The 20,728-nt window shown below is 62.4% G+C and overlaps 2 protein-coding genes and 2 long non-coding RNA genes across 8 annotated transcripts in view; 3 read left to right on the top strand and 1 right to left on the bottom strand.

Moving 5' to 3' along the window:
- The window catches only part of KLHDC4 (kelch domain containing 4), a 43,544-nt gene extending 32,999 nt beyond the window's left edge, over positions 1-10,545 (top strand). For 2 of the 5 annotated variants that reach the window (XM_032464524.1, XM_032464520.1), the window contains 4 exons: positions 330-732; positions 1,204-1,323; positions 1,695-4,578; positions 6,170-10,545. In XM_032464524.1, the coding sequence (XP_032320415.1) occupies positions 330-732; positions 1,204-1,323; positions 1,695-1,855 (684 nt within the window). In that variant the 3' untranslated portion in view covers positions 1,856-4,578; positions 6,170-10,545. The remainder of the gene's footprint in view (positions 1-329; positions 733-1,203; positions 1,324-1,694; positions 4,579-6,169) is intronic. The other 3 variants (XM_032464521.1, XM_032464522.1, XM_032464523.1) reach the window with 3 other exon arrangements.
- Positions 7,724-20,728, bottom strand: part of JPH3 (junctophilin 3) — a 71,905-nt gene continuing 58,900 nt past the window's right edge. The window contains exons 3-5 of the mRNA XM_032464518.1: positions 11,890-12,014; positions 9,472-10,349; positions 7,724-7,857 (exon numbers count right to left, since the gene is read on the bottom strand). Coding sequence (XP_032320409.1) covers positions 7,777-7,857; positions 9,472-10,349; positions 11,890-12,014 — 1,084 coding nt within the window. The 3' untranslated portion in view covers positions 7,724-7,776. The remainder of the gene's footprint in view (positions 7,858-9,471; positions 10,350-11,889; positions 12,015-20,728) is intronic.
- On the top strand, positions 13,208-13,561 carry LOC116658781. Its single transcript, XR_004314084.1, has 2 exons — positions 13,208-13,277; positions 13,396-13,561. It is a non-coding gene; the product is annotated as an uncharacterized LOC116658781 (long non-coding RNA).
- On the top strand, positions 16,585-19,977 carry LOC116658782. The gene is made up of 3 exons (XR_004314085.1): positions 16,585-16,685; positions 17,130-19,444; positions 19,595-19,977. It is a non-coding gene; the product is annotated as an uncharacterized LOC116658782 (long non-coding RNA).

Genomic DNA, 20,728 nt, shown 5'->3' with positions numbered 1-20,728 from the left:
CCTGATGTGCGTCCCAGCAGGTGGACCGGGGGTCCCTTACTGTGGGATCTGGGTCATTGTAGTCAGGGGCAGTGTGGTTCTGTGGGTGAGTCCCAGTAGGTAGACGTGGGTCCTCTGGCTGTTGGGCCAGGGTCACAGCAGGTGGGGGCAACATGGTCCCCAGGGTGATTCCCAGCAGGTGACCTGGGGTCCTCTGACCGTTGCCCCAGCAGCGTTGGTGGTTCGTGCCGACCCTGCTCCTAGTTCACATGCTGGCATCCGAGAGCGCTGAGGACGCGGCTGCTCACCACTGTGCTCCTGAAAGTGGCTGCCTTGCTGTTTATCAACAGGGACCCAGGTCGGAGAAGCGAAGGCGCAGGCGGGGCAAAAAAGCAGAGCCCAGAGGTACTGACAAGCAGGAAGTGGAGCACACCAGCACCCAGGAGCCCCTGGAAGTGATCCGAGAGGTGGTCGCAGAGGACGGGACCGTGGTCACCATTAAACAGGTGCTAGCTGCCCCGGGCTTGGCAGGACGGCCAGAGTCGGACGTCGAGGACAGCCCCGAGGAAGCCGGTGTCCCGCCAGTGGAGCCCAGCCCCCGCTCCAATGCCATGCTGGCCGTGAAGCATGGGCGGCTCTACCTCTACGGGGGCATGTTTGAGGCCGGTGACCGCCAGGTCACCCTCAGTGACTTGTACTGCCTGGACCTCCATAAGATGGAGGAATGGACAGTCTTGGTGGAGATGGATCCAGGTGAGAGGGCAGGCACCGCGGGTTGCCGTGGGAGCCCCGACTTGTCCGCCCAGCGCCCTGAGCCTCTGTGGGCGCTGTGGCTCCCGCCCCTGTGCCCTCAGTAAGGGCAGGCCCTGTCGCCGGCCACGTTGGTGCAAAGCAGACAGATGTGTGCATTCCTCCCGGGGTGCGCCTGGGGCCAGACCAGGTGGCCGACCCTCGGCCCCGCTGCACAGCTGTGCTGGACCCGTTGCTGCTCAGCTCTTAGGTCTGAGACAGTTCGGGGTGTGGCTCTAGGTGGCTGTCTTGTAGCACAGCTCCTCAGCCTCCCAGCTCCGCCTGGAGACGCAGGGAAGGCACGTTTTCCTCGTGCTCCAGATGCGCACATCTGGTGTTTAGGCAGAAGGTGGCGCCCTCGGGCGGCCGCCGCCCCTCTGTAGTACCCCCGGCACCAGCCACGTGGACACTCTGGTTTTCACTTTTGCTTTAAAGAGACCCAGGAGTGGCTGGAGGAGACGGACTCAGAGGAGGACAGCGACGAGGCCGAGGGTGCCGAGGGCGGCAGGGAGGACGACGAGGACGAGGACGAGGACAGCAGCGATGAGAGCGGGGGTGAGTGTGCCGCCCCGGGCGTCTCCATCCACTGTGGTCAGGGGCTGGGGCCCAGTCTCCCCAGCGCTTACAGCCCAGGTCACTTCTCTGCCATTAAGTGCTCATTTTTATGGATAATGAGAGATTTTAAAGTTTTACTAAGGTTTTGTTAAAATTTGACTTTGCTTTGTAGATGTGCTCTTGAGGCAAGCTAAGGTTTTCGGGTTTTAGCCATTTCTGGAGTGCGTCTGGGCGGCTTGCTGATCCAGCAGGCTGTGGTTTGCTTGTGAAGTGGGCCAAGGCCTGGGATGCCCTGTGTAAGTCCGCGTGCTCACTGCCTGCTCCCTCCTCGGCTGAACGTGTGTTTCTCATTCTTTCCTTCCCCGTGAAAGCGCTGCACCCCTCGGCGAGGCCTGGCGAGCCGTTCGCAGACTGCCTGCCTGCCCGGGACCGAGCGGCACTGGCTGAAGCCGGCCCAGGACGGCGCCGGGCCCAGCGCCCAGGAGAGGAGGATGCTGAGAGCCGCCCAGGCCACGGCCAAGGCTTTCTTTGATGACTCGGCGTGAGCGGCACACTGGCCGGAAGCTCGACTGAGGGCGGTGCGGTTTCTTGCCCTCGGCTCGCCGGTTGTGGACTGGGCACGAGGCTGCTGCTGCGAAGGTGGTCTTCTTTACAGTCTCCGGGCACCGGTGCTTCTGGCAGGGAGGCCCGGGGCATGGCCGAGCTGAGGGTGAGGCCACCCCTACGACAGGCGACACCTTGACCCTGAAGTGGAATGTTGAGCTTGGTGGGGAGCTATCCTCTGCCAGACGGGGAGATAAAATTTCTCCTTGACCAACCCAGAGGTCCTTTCTTTGGTTTTTAAAATTTATCAGTAGCTGCCCATCGAGTCCTGTCCGCATTTTGCTGGTTGTCTATAAAATAAAGCACTTGTTGGCGGGCCAGGCTGCCTGCTCTGGCCCGCGGCTGTGCCTGGGGTCTCTTGGTGTCTCGTGGGACTGCTCCTCGTCTCCTAGGGGGGAGGTGATGGAGCCACGCTCTGCTCCTTTCCCCTCGGGCTCCAGGTTGTCATTGCCAAGTGACAGCAGAGGACGGAGCTGGATCCCCCGGGGTGTTGCCGTCCAGCCCATGCTTGAGGGAGGGGGCCCAGCACAGGGGAGTCTGGGTCTGCGGTGTGTCAGCGTGCTGACCGGTGCTGCCCCGGGGCTCAGGGCAGGAGACCGGGTTCTTCTGTGGAACTGGGTCATACGTTGGACTTGGAATTTGCACTGGGTGCTCCCTGTGTTGGTGGAGCCGGAACAGCAGGGCGACAGCTGGTTCAGGGTCAGCAAGGGTGAGCCCCCGCCACACCGCTCCTCTCACTGGCCCGCCACCCGGCCCCGCCACCCCTGCGGACAGCACACAGGAGCTCCTTGGGGCTCTGCGGGGATCAGTGGGTAGTCCTGCGCTCTCCCCGCTTGGCAGGAGCAGCTGAACCAGCGGTCTGGGTCAGGCTGTCGGGTCACCCGCAGGGCTGGCGTGAGGAAGTGGGTTTCTGGGGCTGGACTGAAGTGAGCAGAAGTCCCGGGAGCCACCTGTTGAGCCTGGAAACCCTCGTTGTTTGTGGAGCTGTCTCTGCGTGTTTTCAGCAGGTGACGGTGGTGCTTACTGCACGTGACATCTGGCTTTTGTACCAAGTTGGGACAGGCAGGAAGTCAGTGCTTGGTGACAACAGAAACGCACTGAGGGACCAGACGCTGGCGGGGCTGCTTCGGTGTCCACTCCTGGCAGAGGTCACCCTCCAGAGACGTCGCTCGGGGCCTGCAGGTGACGTGGGTGAGACGCACCTTAGTTGGGATGAGCGTGTGACAGCGTTGGACAGAGGCTCTGATCCGAGGAGCGTGGCCGGGGTGGGGGCAGCAGCTCCCTCCCTGGAGGGAAAGCCATCCCTCCGCCGTCCGCCGCTTAGCTCTGTGGGCACCGGAGGAGCCCTGCTAACTGCTGCTTTCCCGGGTGCCTCCGGCCAGAAGGCGTGGCTGTGTGGGGTGTTGGGCCAGAGCACCCTCCAGTGCAGGTCACAGTCACCTGCATTCCTGTGGCAAGAGTTTCATTTGAGGCCGGGCCAGGTCGCTGGGTTGTGACCGCGGGGTCCAGTGGGAAGCTCAGGCACTGACCGGCGTGGCCGGGATCGAGGCAGCCTGGACTCTGGCTGGCCAGGCCATTCTCCTCATCTGAGAGCCCCCGCCCCCAGTCTGAGCCACCATGGGGCTGAGGAGCCGTGTGGACGCAGCCAGCCGCCGGGCCCGGTCACCAGTGCCGTGGAGGAGCAGAGCTGGGGCTGCTGCTGTTCTCGAACCAGGCCCCGGGCGGCGGTGCAGCCCAGGACTCTGGGGCTGGAGAGGTAGGCTCCTCCCAGCTTTAGCTGGGTGCGAGCTGGGGAGTTCTCGTCTGTGGAGCTGGGCCTGGAAACACCATAGCATGTCAGGGGTGGGGGATTCTGATGTCGGAGAAGCTCCAGTAGGAAAGAGAATAACCACCTGTGGGAAATACAGACGTTGAAGTTTAAGAAAATCAAAACAGGTTTGAAACCACGATGCTATGAGGTTCCGCGGGCAGAGCCTGTCTTTGAAAGTCATCTCTTTGTCCTCCATTTGCGGGCAAAGGGGGACAAGCGCCAGGCGGGCCCCGAGACGATGGCCTGTCTGCTCACACAGGAAGTGCTGGCACGGGGAGCGGGGCACATTGCAGACTCGTGCTCCTGGAGCTTTCCTGCTCAGGAGACCCTCTAAATAGGACAGAAGGGCACACTGTCAGATAACTTGGTTCCATAAGAAGGAATTTACATGTGTTCATCTCAAAGTTGGGCAGTAGGAGGAGTTTGCAGCAAAGACACTGATTTATAAGGAGGTGACGCAGGTTACAAACGATGATGTTTTATTATTAAAAGGAGCAAGATTTTTTTTCAGTCTCAACAGCCTGCCTCCTTTGCTTTCAGATAGTGAAATATACAGTAATGGTGTGATTTAAACAGTTATATTCATCAGAGAAAACCATTTTATTTTCCAAGCTGTTTTTCCAGCTAAAAGAAAAGGAAAAAAAGGCCACTTCAGCTGCTTCATCATAGGAAAAACCAGACACAGCTGCCACTGCCTTTTGTTGTTGTACAAGACGATCGGCTGTGGCAACAGACGGTTTGCATGCACCAGGACGAGGATGCAGAAGAGGACATGAAGGTTGAGAGCGACGTGTCAGAGTCCACAGGAGGCTCCGACGTCAGGCTGAGGGCTCCGCCAAACGGTAAGGGCCGTGTTGGTTTTACTTCAGTCCAGCTTCGTCAGGTGGCGTCTCTTTGGAGGTGATGGGTGGGGCCCACGAGCAGGCGCCGGCTGGAGGGTGTGGTCGGGTTCGCTCAGTGTGCAGGGGGCTCGAGATGCGCGGTCGGGCCCGTGGGCTCACATGGAAGCATCGTGTGACACCACCACCGTGCAGCCGGCCACGCTGCTCTCAATAGGGTGGGGCTCACCTGGGACCCGAGGGATGGCGCTGCTGCTGGTTCAGGGTACTTGTGCGTCTTTACAGAATGATCAAAACCCAAACTAAAAAGCACCAAACAAACGCTTTATTTCATTCACTCTCCCAAATACTCACCTGCTTCGAGTCCATGCCATCTTGGCCTTGGTATCTGACCGTCTCCGCTGGACTCTTGGTGACGTCCTTCAGGTTGTGCTTGGGGTGGCTGTGCAGTGGGACCCTTGAGGGTGAAAGGAGGCTGGCCGTCAGGCGTTGGCCGGGACGAGGGGTGGCCCTGCTGTGTGCCTACACCCTGCGCGCCGCACCTGGGCCCCGGGGCCCCTGTGCCGCTGGGACCAACCTGTGCTCTTCCTGCCTCCCCGGGGGACCTTGGGGTCATGCACGTAGGGAAGCTCACTGTCCCGCAGTGTCGTTAGTCACGCCCCATGCCGAGGACTTGCAGCAGAGAGAGAGGAGCCATGGTTGTGGGAGGCGAGTCAGAAGGCCTGCATCTCCCCCCACCCCGCCGGGTGCTCTCAGCCTTGGGCTTCGCGTGGCTGTGGCTGCACCAAACTCTCCCTGTGGTCAGTGCCGGGTCTGTTGTTTTGGTTCATGTGCTGCATACGTTATGCAGTTCCTCTCCAGCTCTTTCCTGGTACAGCTGGGGGTGCAGCCTCCTAGCCGGGGAGGGAGCAGTGGGCAGTGGCCTCTCCCCTCTCCCCGCCCCCCGCCCCCAGTAGCTCAGGTAGCTTAGTGTCTCCGCTTCCAGTTTCACATCTAGAGCCTGGAAGCAGCTGTCAGGAGAGAATGACTCTCACGAGGTTGCTCTGGGATTAATTAAAACTTGGCAGCCCTCAGCACCACTGGGGCTGCCTGACGACACCTGCTCCTCCCGACAGCGCCGGGTGTCCTTGTCTAGCTCAGCACACTTGTGTCCACCAGGAACTTGCGTGGCGGAAGCGGGTCAGCCAACCTGGCCCCCGAGGGAGCTCGTGGCACGCCTGTCCGGGAAACCCAGGGCTCTGGGCGGGTGGGGCAGGCCGGCCGGGCGGAGCGGAAGCCTCCAGCAGTCCTGCAGGGCAGCCTAGTCTTTAATCAGAGTCTGGAAACCAATTGAAAATGAGCTTCTGGAGCCCGAGCCCCAGCCCCAGCACGGGCAGTCACGGTGGAGCCTTCTCAGATTTACCAGGTGCAGGGACGCGGCAGAGGGTGGGTGTCGATCTGGTTTGCGGTTTTTATGGGCAGCCTGACAAGTGAGGGGACACTGGCCAGCCCTGAAGCCGCTGCTCTTGTCAGGGATACGGTCACACACCTCCTGGTGTGACCTGTGTGTGTCGTGCAGCTACTGGGAGGTACAACGTGTCTCTAACGCTTACAGAGCTGTAGCCAGAATTACAAGACCCACCCCAGCACGGACGGACGGACGGACGACTCAGAGCTGCGAGGAGCAGGCAGGTTTATTTGGTTCACTCCAGGGCTGGCAACCACTCGGTAGTAGAAAAGAGGAACGCAAAGTAAGATGTACAAAAAGATGTCGTGCCCCTTTAGAAAGTAACATTGTCAGAAGTGCACTTCCTGTGGATCCTCCCTCCCTCTCCTGTGTCCCCACTCCCCCAAAAAAGACCCCCAGACGAAACCAAACTGTGAAAAGGAACCGGGGTGGTGGTGGTGGTGGTGGTGGTGGTGGTGGTGGTGGTGGTGGTGGTGGTGTGTGAATGTGTAACACAAAAAAAAACGGGATTTAACTGGAACATGCTCTAATCTTTAGTTTATTTCTGGTTAAAAATATAGCAATCCAGTGCAGTGTAGTAAAGAAATCTGCTTGAAAGGTAGCAGAGAAACAGCTGAACATAAGCAAAGCAAGGCAGAGTCCACGGACGGCCGTGCCCAGGACGGTGTAGGGCTCACGTTCAAGACCTTCCCAGGCGTGAGTGCATGGGGCCTCGTGTGGGTGGGGCGAGGGTGCTGGTAAAGAGGGCAAAGACCGGGAACCTGGGTCTGTTGGATTGAAGTGTTACGTCGCATATTTTGGAGGAGACGGATATGTAATGATTTCTCAGGAATTTTTAAGCCCCTGGGTTTCAACCACATTCTTGTCCTGGGACCAGACTGGCTCCAGGGTGTGAATGAGGCATCTGTCGGGAAGTGAGGGCAGGCCCTGGACAGAAATGGGAAAACCCGTGGGCTAGTGACAGTGGAAGCCGTCACGCCTGCTGGCGTGACAGGGACACGGGAGCCTGCGCACGCATCCTGAGTGCGGAGGTGCCCCGTGCGCGGAGCCCCCCGGTGGCAGCCCGTTGCCCACAGCGCAGCTGCCCCCGGGGTGGGAGGGCAGAGGGGACAGCGGGAAGAGTCAGGCCTTGGCTTTAAGACCTGCGTGGGGAGCCGGCCTCGCGAGGAGGGCTGTGGGGCGGTGTGGGGAGAGGTCAGGGTTGGGATCCGTTTCCTGGGGCCAAGGGAAGGCAGGTCTCTGCTTCCCTTAGTGTGCAGCACAGATCAGAGGGAGAAGGCCCCGGCTCTGCCCTCTCCGCCCTCACGCCCGCCCCCGTCACCCGCTCCTCCAGAGCTGAGGACAAGCAGAGTTTCCGACCCCCCACCCGCTGCCCGCGCCTGGCCCAGCCGGGCCCCGAGGGTCTGCCTGCGGCTCCCCATCCCAGAGGGGAGTGTGATGATGGGGAGGGCCATTGTGTGTTTTTTGCCGACGGTTTGCCAGGACCCCTTTTCCTTCCACGTCAAGCTGGAGGGTCGGCGTGCGGGCCTCTTTGCCACGCCACACAGCATAGTGTTATACAAGCAGAGTTTTGGCTAAAATCCAAAAAACATTATCCAGAAAAAAAGGCAAACTGTGAGTAATACCCAGTCACGTGGTTCTGTGAAGACTCGGACGTAGCCGTCGGCCGTCCGAGCTCCGAGCTTCCTGTCCGCTGTCTTGCTTTTAACATCCCCGTTTATACCCCAGCTGTTTCTGCCAACGCGACAGCCTCGTCAGATGAAAAAGTTAATAAACAAAATGGCGACTCCGATGTTCAGCAAGATCACCATGGCGACCAGGATGGGTGCAGAGCCCTGGAACAGGAGAGGAGGCCTGGTGAGCCCCACGCGGGCCCTCGCTCTCGGCCACACGGGGTCCCCAGAGGGGGGGTGCTCGGGAGCGGCCAGAAACCAACCTGCGCCCCCACCCCTGGTGCCCAGGCCTGGGGGTGTGATGTCCCCACGCCTGCATTTCTGCCCCCAGCTCCGCCCAGACGGGAGGAGGGGCACAGGCACCTCACCTTCAGCCCACCCAGCGGGGCCCCGAGTTCCCCGGGGGAGCCCTTGGCGTCCTAAACGCGCCTCCTCCATAGAAGCTGCCTTCCCGAGAGCTGCTGCGCCCCCACCCGCGCCCCCGTGCGCAGCACCAGGGGCCCCCGGCCACCTCTGCGGGCGGCTCCCTCCCGAGAGCTGCCCTCGGGCCCGGCTGCCGCCCGGCTGCAGATGACTGCACTCGTACCTCTGCCCGAAGCAGCTTGGAGAGCAGCCAGCACGTTCAGGGGACTAAATTCAGAGCCACCTCCTATCTCCCACCCTGCCCAGCGTTTGGCTTCCTAAAATAACCACGAGCGCACACGTTTCTGGAAGGGAGCTGGCATCTAGGCCCCGGCAGAAGTGCGGGGGCCGCTCCCTGGGTGTCAGGGTCAGAGAGGGCAGGTGCACCGCAGCACCAGCCCAGTGGCAAGACAGACGCTCATGGTGGCTTCAAGGGCCACCTCCCAACAGAAAGTGTCTCTCCCACCCGGGTCCACCGGGCAGGTGCTAAGTCCCAGTGGGCTGGGTGGGGACACCCCTCGAGACAGGCGCTCAGGTGTCCTCGTGTTCAGGTGAAGCTGAGAACGCTGTGCCCACAGCAGGTGAGAGGCCCTAATGACGACACCCTAGTCCAGGCTGGATCGCACAGGGCGTCAGCTGCTGGGCTGTGGGTCTGCAAAGGTGTTTTCGTGGGCCCTTCCCACCGCAATCCCATGGAGGGAGCAGGGAGTGTCCGTCTACCAGCCGGAGCTGCTGGGCCAACGGTCCCAGAGATCACTCCAGGGTCCAAAAGGATCCCCACGTGGTCTGGCCCAGGGGCCTCTCTCCTTTCCTCAGAACTGCCTGCTCTCCCCAGCAGGCGTGCGTTTAGGGTGCGTCTCACACAGGAGACACGGGGGTCACACCTGAGCAAGACCCAGCGTCCTGCCCACCCAGGGCCTGATGATCCTGGGTCACAGCCCCACCCCGAGTGTCTGAGCCCACAGGCTGGGGAGAGCCCTGCGCTGGTTGGAGGGAGGCCGGGGCAGTGGACAGCCCCATGTGGAACTCTGTCCCCTCACCCAGTGGGTCCTGCCTGTGTCCAGCCTCTGCATCGCCCTCCAGGCTCCAGGGCACTCCTCGAAGTTGGGGAGGAAGAAACTGCTTACTAGGAGACCCTACCCCGAGCAGAGGAGGACCCGCTGGGGCAGCCAGGCCGCCTGTGGGGAAACTGGGGCCTGGTGCTGCCCTGCTGCTTTCAGGGGCTTCCAGAACCATTCAGGTACTTCTGCTAAAATGATCACAACTCAGGCACCTGTCACGCAGTGTGCCCCCCCCCCCCCCCGGCTTCCTACAGTGGAGGGTCCGGGGGCCTCGGTGGCCCGGCTTGCACCCTGGGACCGCAGGCGCACTCACCGTGCTAGCCTTGAGCTCGTCCCCCGTCTCCTCGTCCGACTCCAGCGCGGCAGGCGAGGACCTCTGGGGCGGGGAGAAGGTCAGGTCCCAGCGCAGCAGCCGGGGCTCGGGCCTGTCCCCCAGCCGCAGGCTCTCCAGCCTCTGCACCGCGGGCTCCGTGCACGAGGCCAGCCGGGCATGCTCCCTGCTCTGGGCCTTGGGCCGCAGTCTCTCAGCACGGGGGTCCTCCCCGGGGCCCCGGCCAGCGCCCCCCTTGCTGTAGCGTCTCTTCGGGGGATGCGGCTCCTGTGCGTATGAGTCCATCCGCAGCAGGGGCTTCATCTCCAGCTCGTAGTTGCTCAGCTTCTCCTCGTCCAGCTCCAGCAGCTTAGTGCCCGCAGGGCCGGGGTTGCCGGCCCGGGGGTGGGAAGTCCAGGAGAAGGTGGGGGGGGACTCCGTCCGCCGCTCCCGGGCTCTGGGGTTGCTGGGCTGCTTGTGGCCTGAGCCCCGGGCGCGGAAGTCGTCCGCGGGCTGGCCGCCGCGGGGGGCACCACTCCGGATGCCCCTGGAGCCCCCTGCCCTCTCCTCGCCCCAGCTGTTCCGGGCGTAGTCCCCTCCCCGGCCCTCCAGGAGCATCTGGATGTCCCCGCCTCGCTCCTCGTCCACCGAGACCTGCCGGGAGAAGTGGGCGACCTTGTTCCTGGAGGCGGGGGCCGGGGGCGGGGTGGCTGTGGGGCTGGCGGGGAAGCTCTGCAGGGGGCTGTCGTCGGGGGTCAGGTCCGAGGGGGTGGTGCCTTTGCGGTATAGCTCGGGGCTCTCCTGCTGCAGGGGCGTCCCCGTGGAGATCACCTCGATGTCGTCGCTGGAAAGCTGATGCTTCGGCCGCTGGTACTCGAGCCCTTTGTGAGGGAGACGGGAGGCACAGAAGCTGGTTACAGGGAAGGTGCCCCCAGAGCCCCCTCCTGGGCACTCAGAGGTTGACCGGAGCCCGACGGGCGTGGTGGACAGCGGCCCTGGCCCGGGCCTGCTCTGCGGGCTCTCAGGCCCCAACCCCACGGGTCTCTCCTGACAATAAAGGAAGCAGCTCGTGCTCGGCGACCTTGTGTGGGGTGTTATGGCGAGGGAGGCCCGAGCCTTCTGGAGACAGGGCTCGGCAGGAGTTGGGATCCCCTCCCATCTTCCATCTGGAGCCTTGGCCAGGGGAAGGGGTGGAGTCGGGCCCCTCCCTTTAAAGACATCCCAGGTGCTACTGGTGGCAGACACAGTGGCTTGAGGCCCCCTCCTCTCCTCTGGGTTATGAGACATGGCAGCAAGGAGGAGGCAGAGCTGCTGGCGCCCCTGAACAGGCTTCGGAGACCTGTAAGTGCTGAGGAGTGGGACACGTGGGGCTCAGGGCAGCGGTCAGCCTTGAGGTCACTGGAGGTGTGGCCCCCTTTCAAGCACTGGCCCCCACGGTCACTCCCCTTTCCTGACAGATTGGGACTTTCTTGGGGTTGAACTCCCATGCCTTAGACCCTGGGAACACGGGCGATCCTGGACACCAAGCCGTGTGGGGGCCTGTGGCCTTCCAGAAGGCCGTCTGTCCACTGACGGCCCTGGGGTCAGCCCTGACTGACCCTCGGACCCCATACGCCAGAGGGAGGCCAGTGCCCTCCTGCTCAGCTCTGGTGCCCTGACTGTCAGTGCCACCAGCCAGGAGAGGGCTCTCAGCTAAAATCAGCTCCAGGGAAGCAGGGTTGTGACAGTGCAGGCAGGAAGCGGAGCCGGGGGGGGGGGGGGGCTGAATGCTAACACCTCTTCCCCTGTCTTGGGCTGTGAGGTTCCCAGGGCCTCTCAGGACCTCCTGGCTGCCCTCCAAGGCCAGGACCCCTACCAGCCAGGCCAGGAGCTCTGGGCTCTGGGAGGAGAGCTGGGGTGTGGTCTTGGAACAGATTCCACCCCCCAAACATTGAGAGGCTTCCACTAGCTCTGGGGAGCGTGGGTCTGAGGGAAGCGCAATCCTGACCCGAGTGGGGTGGCCAGCCCGGCTGCAAGGGCCTCGGCCTCAGCTGGCCTCCCTGCCTCCCTCAGGCCCGTCCCAGAGCTGTGCCGACCAACACGGCTGCCACCAGTCACGTATGGCCGCTGATGCTGAAGTGCAAATCAGGTGAGATGAGGTGGAACTAAAGGTCCAGGCCCTCGGCCACGCCAGCCATGGGTCCTGCACAGTGGGCATCTATCTCGTCGGGCAGAGCAGTTAGAGAAAGTTCTAGCCTAGCCCTGGGGGAGGGGGGTGCACGGACACGTGTGCAGGCAGCTGTGGATGCAGGGCCAGAGGTGCTGATGCCACGCATGCTTCCACCCTTGTGCCGAGGCCCCGTGTGTGGACACGCAGCGTCACAAGGGTGGCAGTGGGCTGATGGGGGCTTCGGGGCAGCCCCCCTGGGGGCCGGGACGTACCGTTCTCCCTGTGCTGGAAGGAAGGGGAGAACTCTTTGGCAGTGATCCTGGCGATGCGCGCTTCTTCCTGGGCCTTCTGAGCTGCGGTGAGCGCCGCCTCGGCCTTGGCCCGGGAGTGGGCGGTCCTGGTGGGAGAGATGGGGTGTGGGTGAAGGCATGGAGGGGCAGGGCTGGGCGGCCGCCAACCTTGCAGCGCATTGGGCTGGGACAGGATGCCGGAGACCTGCCGACCTCATTTGTCATTCAGCAAACGCCCCTGTGCACCACCCAGGCTGGGCACCCGCCCACTGCCCTCTGCACGGGGCAGACCGCATCCGAGAGCAGGTCCCTGTCCCTCATCCAAGGCGAGCTCAGGTCCTAGAGGCCAAGACCTGCGCTGACCCATCTGAGCCTCTGGGGGCAGACAGGTGCTCTGCAATGTTGACCTGACTGGAAAAGACAGTTCCAGGGGCAGCTGTCCACTGTCCCAACCAGGGCAGAGTGGGCTGCGCTCCGGGGTGGGCAGCTGGCAGGCCAGCTCGACAGCGTGACCAGTCTGCGCACAGCATGTGCGAGGGCAGAGGAACGGCCCCAGCCTGCGAGCACCCCAAGAGCCGGCTCCCAGGGGAGCACGGATGAGCCCAGAGCTCGGGAAGGTCCCGCCCCAGGGAGACGGGCCTGGGATGGGTGTGCCATCCCCGGCCCCAGCTGCCGTCGTGTGTCTCCGCAGCTGGTATCGCCAACCCCGAGCAGGTGCAGGAGACAGGCCCAGGCATCTGGGAAGCTCCTCCACGTTGGTGCGAGCCGTGGCCTCCAGGCACTGAGAGAAGGCAAGTCTGAGCGGGGACGAGGCCCGACTCCCCTCAGCACTGAAGGCGCGTGATGCCCCCCCTCCATCAGGGTCTGTGACAGCACCGACCTCGGGGGTGGGGTGAAGTTCCAGGGCACAGGCCCAGCGTGGGGACCCCCACCCCCCAAGGTGGACACGAGGCCCACCAAATCCAAGTGAGCCTGATGACACAGCTCTGCATCTTCCAGCAGGACAACCTCCCACTCAACTGAGCAACTCCGGCCCGGGACCCCAGGGTGTGGGTGGCCCCAGCTTGAGGCCCTTCAGCTGAGCCCTGTGAGAGACCCTCCTCCCAGGCCGGGCGCCCGGCGCAGGCGGTGCCCAGGCCCTGAGGGTCTTCTTCCCTGGTGTCCTGGCCCAACAGGGACCAACCCCCGAGAAATGGGCAGCCTGTCCCCAGGAGGCCTCCCCCAGCCCCCCAGTGCTCACGCCGCTCGCTCCATGGGCTTAACCTGGAGACTCCTCCGAGCGACTGGGTTCCCTTTTTTTTCAGAATGCTCCTATGCTAACCTGGAACAATTTACCAGAAGGAAGGCAGCGCATGGTGTACCCACAAGACGTGAGTCAGCACGGGACCGTGGCTCCAGGCTCCCCACGCCCCCACGCTGCCAGGGAGCAGGCCCCAGGGATGGAAGAAAACAAGGTGCAAAAATCCCACCCTTCACGTGGTTTCCTAGAAATGGGGAGATGACCGTCACCTGGGGCGGCCGCTCCCTGTGACCCTTGATGGGAAAGCTCAGAAGCCCACCTGCTAGAAGATTCCTCAGGAACCCTGCAAGAAAAGTGCCAGGAACCTCGTGCAGCAAGGCTGTTAATGAAACATGAATTGTGAATCCTAGTTTATCGGTCAGTTGTTACCACTTCAATTGATGCACGGCTGCAGCCCACGGGCTCCCTCGCGTCCCCCACCTGAGGACAGTGCAGTCCAACGGTCCGTGAGGTCACAGCTTGAGTTACAGGACACACGGGCTTCCCCGCCCAGGCCCTAGGTTGGAGGCTGGTTGGGGCAGGCGTGTGTCCTGAGAGTGGGCAGCGTCACATCAGAAACGTGGGTGGACATCAGACCCAGTGACGGCCAGTATGAGGCCGGTCATCTGGGGCCAGGGTGCTGGGGCAACGGGGGAAGGGATGGGAGGGCAGGGTGGCTGGCCGCGCGGGGTCCTGGTGGGCTCGCCCACCACCACCACGGCTCCTACGTCCTGCCCTGCCTCTCCTGGGCTGGGGCCCCAGTGGGCAGCTCCGCAGAGTAGAGAGCACGGACACCCTGACACTCCAAGGCTTCCATGTGCTGCTGCCTCCCGCAGGCAGGGTGCAGGGCTTCCGTCTGACCCTGTGAGGCCCCAGATCTCAGACGTGCTCACCTGGGCACCAGACCGCCTGACCTGGTTCCTAGGAGGCACGGTCCCGGCTCACCCCAGAACCGGCTCATGGGCCTGAGCTCGCCTCTGCTGGACGATGTCGCTTCTCCAGAGTGCACCACAGGTTTAGTTCTGGTCATAATGGTTTTACTGAGATAAAAGCCACAGAGTGTGCAAAACTCACCCGTCAGAAGTGTGCGGTGGAGTAGTTTTCAGTCTGTTCAGGGAGCTGTGCCACCATCACCACGACTGATTTTAGAACTTTCCATCGCCTCCCGAAAAGACCCCATCCCTTTTACCAGTCACGCCCTCACTTCCCCCAGAACCTCCACACCAGCCCTGGACGATCAGTAAATTTGCCTGTTGTGGACGAGCTGACTGAGGTGGGACGCCCATCACAGAGTGAGCCACCTGAGAAGTCACGGTTCAGTGCGTCCAGCACATCTGCAGGCTGTGTGGCCACCACCTCTGTCTGGTGCCAGGGCCTCTCTGCCATCCCCAAAAGAGCCCCATCCCCAGGGCAGTCGCCCACCCTGTGTCACGATTCAGTGCCTACAGGCCCCTCCGGCCGTGGCAGCCTTCCCGCCCCCGGCCCAGCAGTGGGACCAGGTCCTGGGGTCGTTAGCTGGCACACAGGCATCAGGGCTGACGAGGTGCCATGTCCCCCAAGCCGGACATCTGCCCTGAGCCTCCTGCACCGAGTCTGCGACGGGTCCAGTCCTCCGGGTGCAGGCGCCCCGTCACAGATGAGAGAACCACGAGACGTAAACACGCGTCCGCGCTGTGAACCCAGCAGTGGAGACGCCCTGAGCGAGGCTGCTGCGAGGCTGGGAGTGGGGACAGCCCCCAGGGCACGTGTCCTTGGAGCGGTGCTCGTGACAGCAGGCCTACAGGTGAACTGATAGCAGAGTATTCTAAGGTCACGAGGAAAGAGGGCAGAGAGGGCAGCGAGGTGACAGTTCAGGGCACCAGGTGGCTCAGTGCTACCTGGAGGGAGGGCAACAGGGAAGCAGCATTGATACCATTCAGGGTGCATGTGAGACAAAAATCAAACCCTTGGCTCAGAAGAGGGATCGCCAGGGGGGCCCTGGACCTGGAGGAGGTTCCTTGGCCTCAAGGTTTCCTGGGGGCTTCCCGTAACGACCCTCGATGCAGGACATGGGGCCATACGCAGCGAGCTCAGTGAAGACTGCAGGAGGCGGGGCTGACCAGAGGCGAGCTGTGCAGCTGGGATGGGGCCCAGCGCAGCTCCGCGGAGGTGGTTCAGGGCCGGCACCTCCCTGCTCCCCGGGAAGAGCGTGAGATGGACTGAGCCGCGCCTGCTGCCTGCGAGCAGCAGGCCTCCAGGCTCCTAACAGTTACTGTCCTGATGCGACAAATGCCCAGATAGGGCTCTGGACCAGGAGGTGGGAAGACCAGCCCCCAGAGACGAGGGGGGACAGGCTGCAGGGGGAGCGGGGAGAGGTGATGACAGCCGCCTCAGTTAGACCGCTGAGCTCAGCACACCGGACGGGACAGGCCGCTCGCCCAGCGGAGTTACGGGCCAGAGAAGCGAGCAACGGTTTGCAGCAGTGAGTTTGACGGCTCCTCGTTGAGAGAAACAGTATGAACGTTTACCAGCACAAGCTCCCACCTTGAAGAGCTCAGCTTAAACCCCCCAGAGGTCAGGCTAGCTGGCGTCATTCCGACGCATTTCTGCACGGATGTACCCGATGGACACGCGGCTCGGGCACCACGGCCCCTCTCCAGAAGTTTGTCAAAATGGCCAGCTGAGGCCGATGCTTTCACAGACGCTTCCGGCTTGGTGCTGAACCTTGGGGGACAGAAACAAAGACAGCCCCTTCTCTGGGCGAGGCCCAGCTGCTCCTGGGGAGGGTCTGCGGGACAGTGAGAGCCGGGTCACTGCCCTCAGACTGCCACGTGGACGCCTGACCTTGGCCTGGGCCCCACAGCAGCATGGTGGGCGCAGCCAAGCCCGCGGCCCCAGGTCTGGCCCCCTTCCCTTCTAAGAACGCCCCCTCCCACCGCAGGCTCCCGGAGAGGAGGGCGCACTGCACCTGCCTGCTCGGGGCCCCCCAGCACACACGTGAGGGGAGAGCACCCCTGACGGGGCCTCGGTCTAGTGCCCACAGCTTTGCTTAGCGAAAACACGCGGACGTTAATTCACCAACATCACCCGCATGTTTACACACACACAATCACACGCGTATAAAAAGGGCTTGCCGTGGCAGCCCTGAAATACGGTTAAATCAAGGCGCCCGCATTTCATAGAGAGCAAGCATCCCAGCGCACCGCCGAGGCTCCTCTCGCTCCAGGCTTGCAGGGCTCGGCCCGCAGCCAGGACCGGGAACGGTGCGGCCGGCAGTGAGCCAGGGCGGGTGGGGCTGCCGCACGAGCAGTCCTCGCAGCCCCACGCAGGTGCTGATGAGGCGTGCAGCCCCGGCTCCCAGGTCCACTCTGCCACCCGGAGAGGAGGCCCCTGTGCTCCTGCCTGCCCACCGTCTCTCGTAGACCGCTCCGGGCGTGAAGGTGCCACCACAGGGCTGCGGGGGACGAGGCCACAGACAGACGGGTCAGACGGCGGACTGCTCGCCTGCCTTTGTCTCCCCGTACGTTGTCTGAGAATCCAGGGACGTGGCCGTACTGGGAAAAGAGGCGTGATAAAGCCCCAGATGACCTGGCCGCCCCCCAAGTGTCTGACTCAGGTTTCGGGTGGGCCCGGGAATCTGCATGCCTAGCAGCCCCAGGAGATACTGCTGGTGGTCTGGGGACCCCTCTCAGGAGGGTGGGAGCCAAGGTCTGCCCGGACCACAGCCCGCTCCCTCACCACGGCCACTGCTTGTCTGTGGCCCACCCTCCCCGCTCGGCTGACCCCACAGTGAACCCACTCAACCTGCTCCCACACCCCGGATCCAGGCACGCCCACCCCCAGTGCCAGCCACCCAGACCCCCAGCTTTCCGTCGGCCCAAGAAGTGGGGGCAGATGGGCCTGCTCGTGGCCTCCAGCCTGGCGAACCCTCCCTCACCCAGTCCGGACCTTGCTTCCCCTCTAGGTCCTGCTCCCTGTTTCCCCCTGCACTGGAGCCGACTACTGTGCACCCCCTGGGTCCCCACAGGACGCAGCTTCTGGGCACCAGCTGTCACCAGTGCTGGTAACTGAGGCGCTAAAACAGGCCCAGGTTCTCCAAGGGGATGCCCCCTTCCCTCCTGTTCACCCCCAGATTCAACACCTGTTGAGCACCTACTGTTTGCCTGCTGGGACATCTGGGGAGGGAGGCTTGTGCCAGGTCCCTGACCTCGGGTCCCTAGGGTCAGGGGTCATCCCCACACTGCAACGTGACACCTGCTGGTGGCCAACTGTCCAGTCTCTTGGAAGGCTCGTTTCCAAGTCCATGACGACCTGAGGTCGGCGTGTGGTGTCACACCCTACAGACTAAGGTGGAGGCCAAGGCCCAGGGATCTGGGCTTCTGTGACCCTTCAGTGGTTTGGCCCAACTGATGACCCACGTTCTCTTCCAGCTCAAAAAAGTGCCCAGAGTCCACAATGAGTGACTGATTCGGAGGGTGAGAGGCTGATGTGGGCGTCTGCTTGGGAAGGGCCCTGTATGGGGGTGTATGGCATCCCTAACCTCACATCCACCCAGAACCCGTGAATGTGGCCTTATCTGGAAATAAGGTCTGTAAAGGTGTAACTTGTTAAGATGGGGTCACCCTGGATGAGAGTGGCCCTAAGTCCAAAGACTAGTGTCCTTACACAGGGAAGAGGCTGTGTGAAGACGAAGGCAGACATTGGGGTGATCTGGCCACAGCCAAGGACACCTGTGGCCCCCAGGAGCTGGAAGAAGCAGGAAGGACCCTCGCCCAGAGCCCCTGAGGAGGCACGGCCCTACGACACCTTGACGTCACACCTCTAACCTCCAGGCTGGGAGGGGATAAACTGCTGTTTGAAGCCCCCCAGCCTTGCTCATTTGCAGCCCCAGGACATGACCTCAGGCAGCAAGGGGTCATGCCTGCTCTGCAGGGATGGGTTCCCAGGAAGCCACAGGTGCAGGCACACTGCGCACATCCGGGGAGGCTTCCTCTGCAGGAAACCAGGTTTACACACCTGCCCAGGTGCGCTATGAGCTGTGGCTTGGACTGAGGAACAGACAGGCGCCCAGGCTCCTCTGGCCACATGGACAGTCATCTTTCAGAAGTGGAGACGTGCTCTGGGCACACTTGGGGGAAGGTTCCAAACAGATGTCAGGTGTCCTGGGGTCCACCCAGTTCCTCTTCCTGCCGGCCCCACCCGTCCCACAGCATCCTCAGGAACCCCACGTGCAATTCCAGCCAGGACTGCCAGGCTGGGCGTGAAGCCCTTGGTGCCAGGGTTCGCCTCAAAGGGCCCAGAGGTGCTGTCAGGACCCCAAGGAAGGAGGGACAAGATCCTGTCTGCCTGACCACCTGGGGGCTTTCCCAGGCCACCCAAGGCCAGGGACCAGGCTCCATGCCCATCCCTCGTCTCCCAGCCCCTTCTCTTTGAAGCTCATGCTGTCTCCCTTCCCGAGACACCCCAGAGGTGACCCAAGCATCTGGACATGACATCTGGACCTCGTAACCACCACGTCCTCCCTGTTTTCCTCACAGTGTAGTTGAGGGTTATTCGCAGACCACATAACTCACCCCTCAACCACCGAGTGGTTTTCAGGCACAGGGCTGTGCTCCATCACCACCGTCTCATTCCAGAGTGTTCCCATCTCCCCAAAAGAAACTCTGTCCCTGTTAGCAGTCACTCTCCATCCCTACCTGCCACCAATCAACCTCTGGTCTCTTGGGTCTGCCGAGTTCTGGACGTTTCGTACGAGCGGGATCCTACATCACGGGGCCTCGCACCTGCTTCCCCGCCCCCTACCCCTACCTAGAGCGCCCTGTGTCCCAGGGCAGACTGCGGGCTGTCGTCCGGTCTTGCCTGCGACTGGTAACCAGGCTGCGGGGAGCACTCGTGGGCTCTGCTCCCCCTCAGCCCCGTCTCTCATCCCTTCCCCTTTCCTGGCTCCTTCCTCTCCTCACCACCTGAACATCCTTTTCTCCATCCTCCTGCTCCCCGACCTCCCTTCCCACTGCTTCCTCCTTTCTTTCTGAGCTGAGGGCTGGCGGCTCCAGCCCTCCCGTGCCCCTCTGGGTGGTGGTGGTGGGAGTGTCCATTCACTGCGGCCTGTACGGCCTGTCTGGAGCTGAGCTGACCTGAAGCCAACTACACACTGATCTGGACACCGCGGGGCTGCTGAGGCTGGTGGATCAGGACTCCTGCTGAGCTGGCCCCTCATTACTACCAGGTGCTGAGACACAGGTTGTCACAGCACTCAGAGGAGACAAAGCATACGTCCAGGTAAGGCCCTTTCAGATTCAGGGGAGGTGGGATCAGCCTCAGTGGGATCCAGGCCTGAGTCTCCCCTCCCTGCCAAGTCCAACGTCCAGGGGTTGACAGGGCCACACTCCCTCCAGGGGCTCTGAAGAGGATCCCTCCTGCCTCTTCCAGCTCCCGGGGGTTCCAGGTGTCCCTCGGGTCATGGCCACATCGTTGTTGGACTGTCTTCGCGGGCCGTGTCTCTGTGTGCAGCGGCTCCTCTCCTGACTGTAGTAAGGGCACCAGTTGTTGGACTTAGGGCCACCCTCATCCAGGAAGACTACGTCTCCAGAGCCTTTACTCACGTCCATCTGCAAGGACCGTTTTCCCCAGTAGGACTGCACTCGCTGGTCCTAGATGGACGTGTTTCTCGGAGGCCACCATTCAGCACACTTCCAGCTGGCTGCTGCCCAGGCTGTGGGCTGGGGAGGAGGCGGGGCTGGGGAGGGGTGAGGCAGGAGGGCAGGGCTGCATCAGGAGGTGGGGCTGGGCCAGGGGCGGAGCGAGGTCAGGAGGTGGGATGGGGCCAGGGGGCGGGGCCGAGCCAGGGGTGGGCGGGGCCGGGGGGCGGGGCGGGGTCAGGGGCGGGGCGGGGCATGAGCCTGGCAAATGCCTCCCACTACAGAGGTTGCAGAATCCTTTCATTCTATTGTTTGCAAGGCTGCCTCCCACTTGCAGGAAGGCAGTATCAGCCCTGTTTCTGTCCCCACCCCACTCAGGGCCTGCGAAGGACAGAATCAAGAGCTGTATCTCCCTTGAAGAAAGGCTGACAGATCGGAGCCAGAATTGAGGGGAAAGAGAGGCGGAATTGTTATTTCACGTTAGCACACAAGCCTTCCTTTTGCAAGTGGGGCTGGTGCTTTAACGCTTTGCTTTCGAGTTATTACATCCTTGCTAGGGACTGCCTCCCAGCCGAGGAGTAGTGGGTCCCAATAAACTGTCTATAAACAGAAATGCAAGGGGCTGCAGTGGGAGTGAATGAGAGAAAGGTTATGGTTCAGGAGGCTCTCCCAGGATGATGGAGCTAAAGGCAAGCCAGTCAGTCCCAAGCCCCGTGCTTGAGCAGGAAGGGCACTGTGGGCCCCTGCACTGTCTCCTTTCAGCCCCACGAGGTCGGCAAGGCCCCCATCTCTCAGGCCGAGGGGCGGAGGAACTTCCCCGGGGCTCTGGGAGGCGGTGGCAGAGCCCAGGATACATTGGGCAGGCAGGGGATTCCTGATATCACTGAACAGAAACCATGTCCAGGGGCATCCGTGTGGCCCCAGC

Source organism: Camelus ferus, chromosome 21 (genome assembly GCF_009834535.1).
Source record: "Camelus ferus isolate YT-003-E chromosome 21, BCGSAC_Cfer_1.0, whole genome shotgun sequence".
NCBI classification, from domain to species: domain Eukaryota; kingdom Metazoa; phylum Chordata; class Mammalia; order Artiodactyla; family Camelidae; genus Camelus; species Camelus ferus.
The sequence above is the reverse complement of the archived record's forward strand: the minus strand, read 5'-3'. Positions and strand labels throughout refer to the sequence as shown.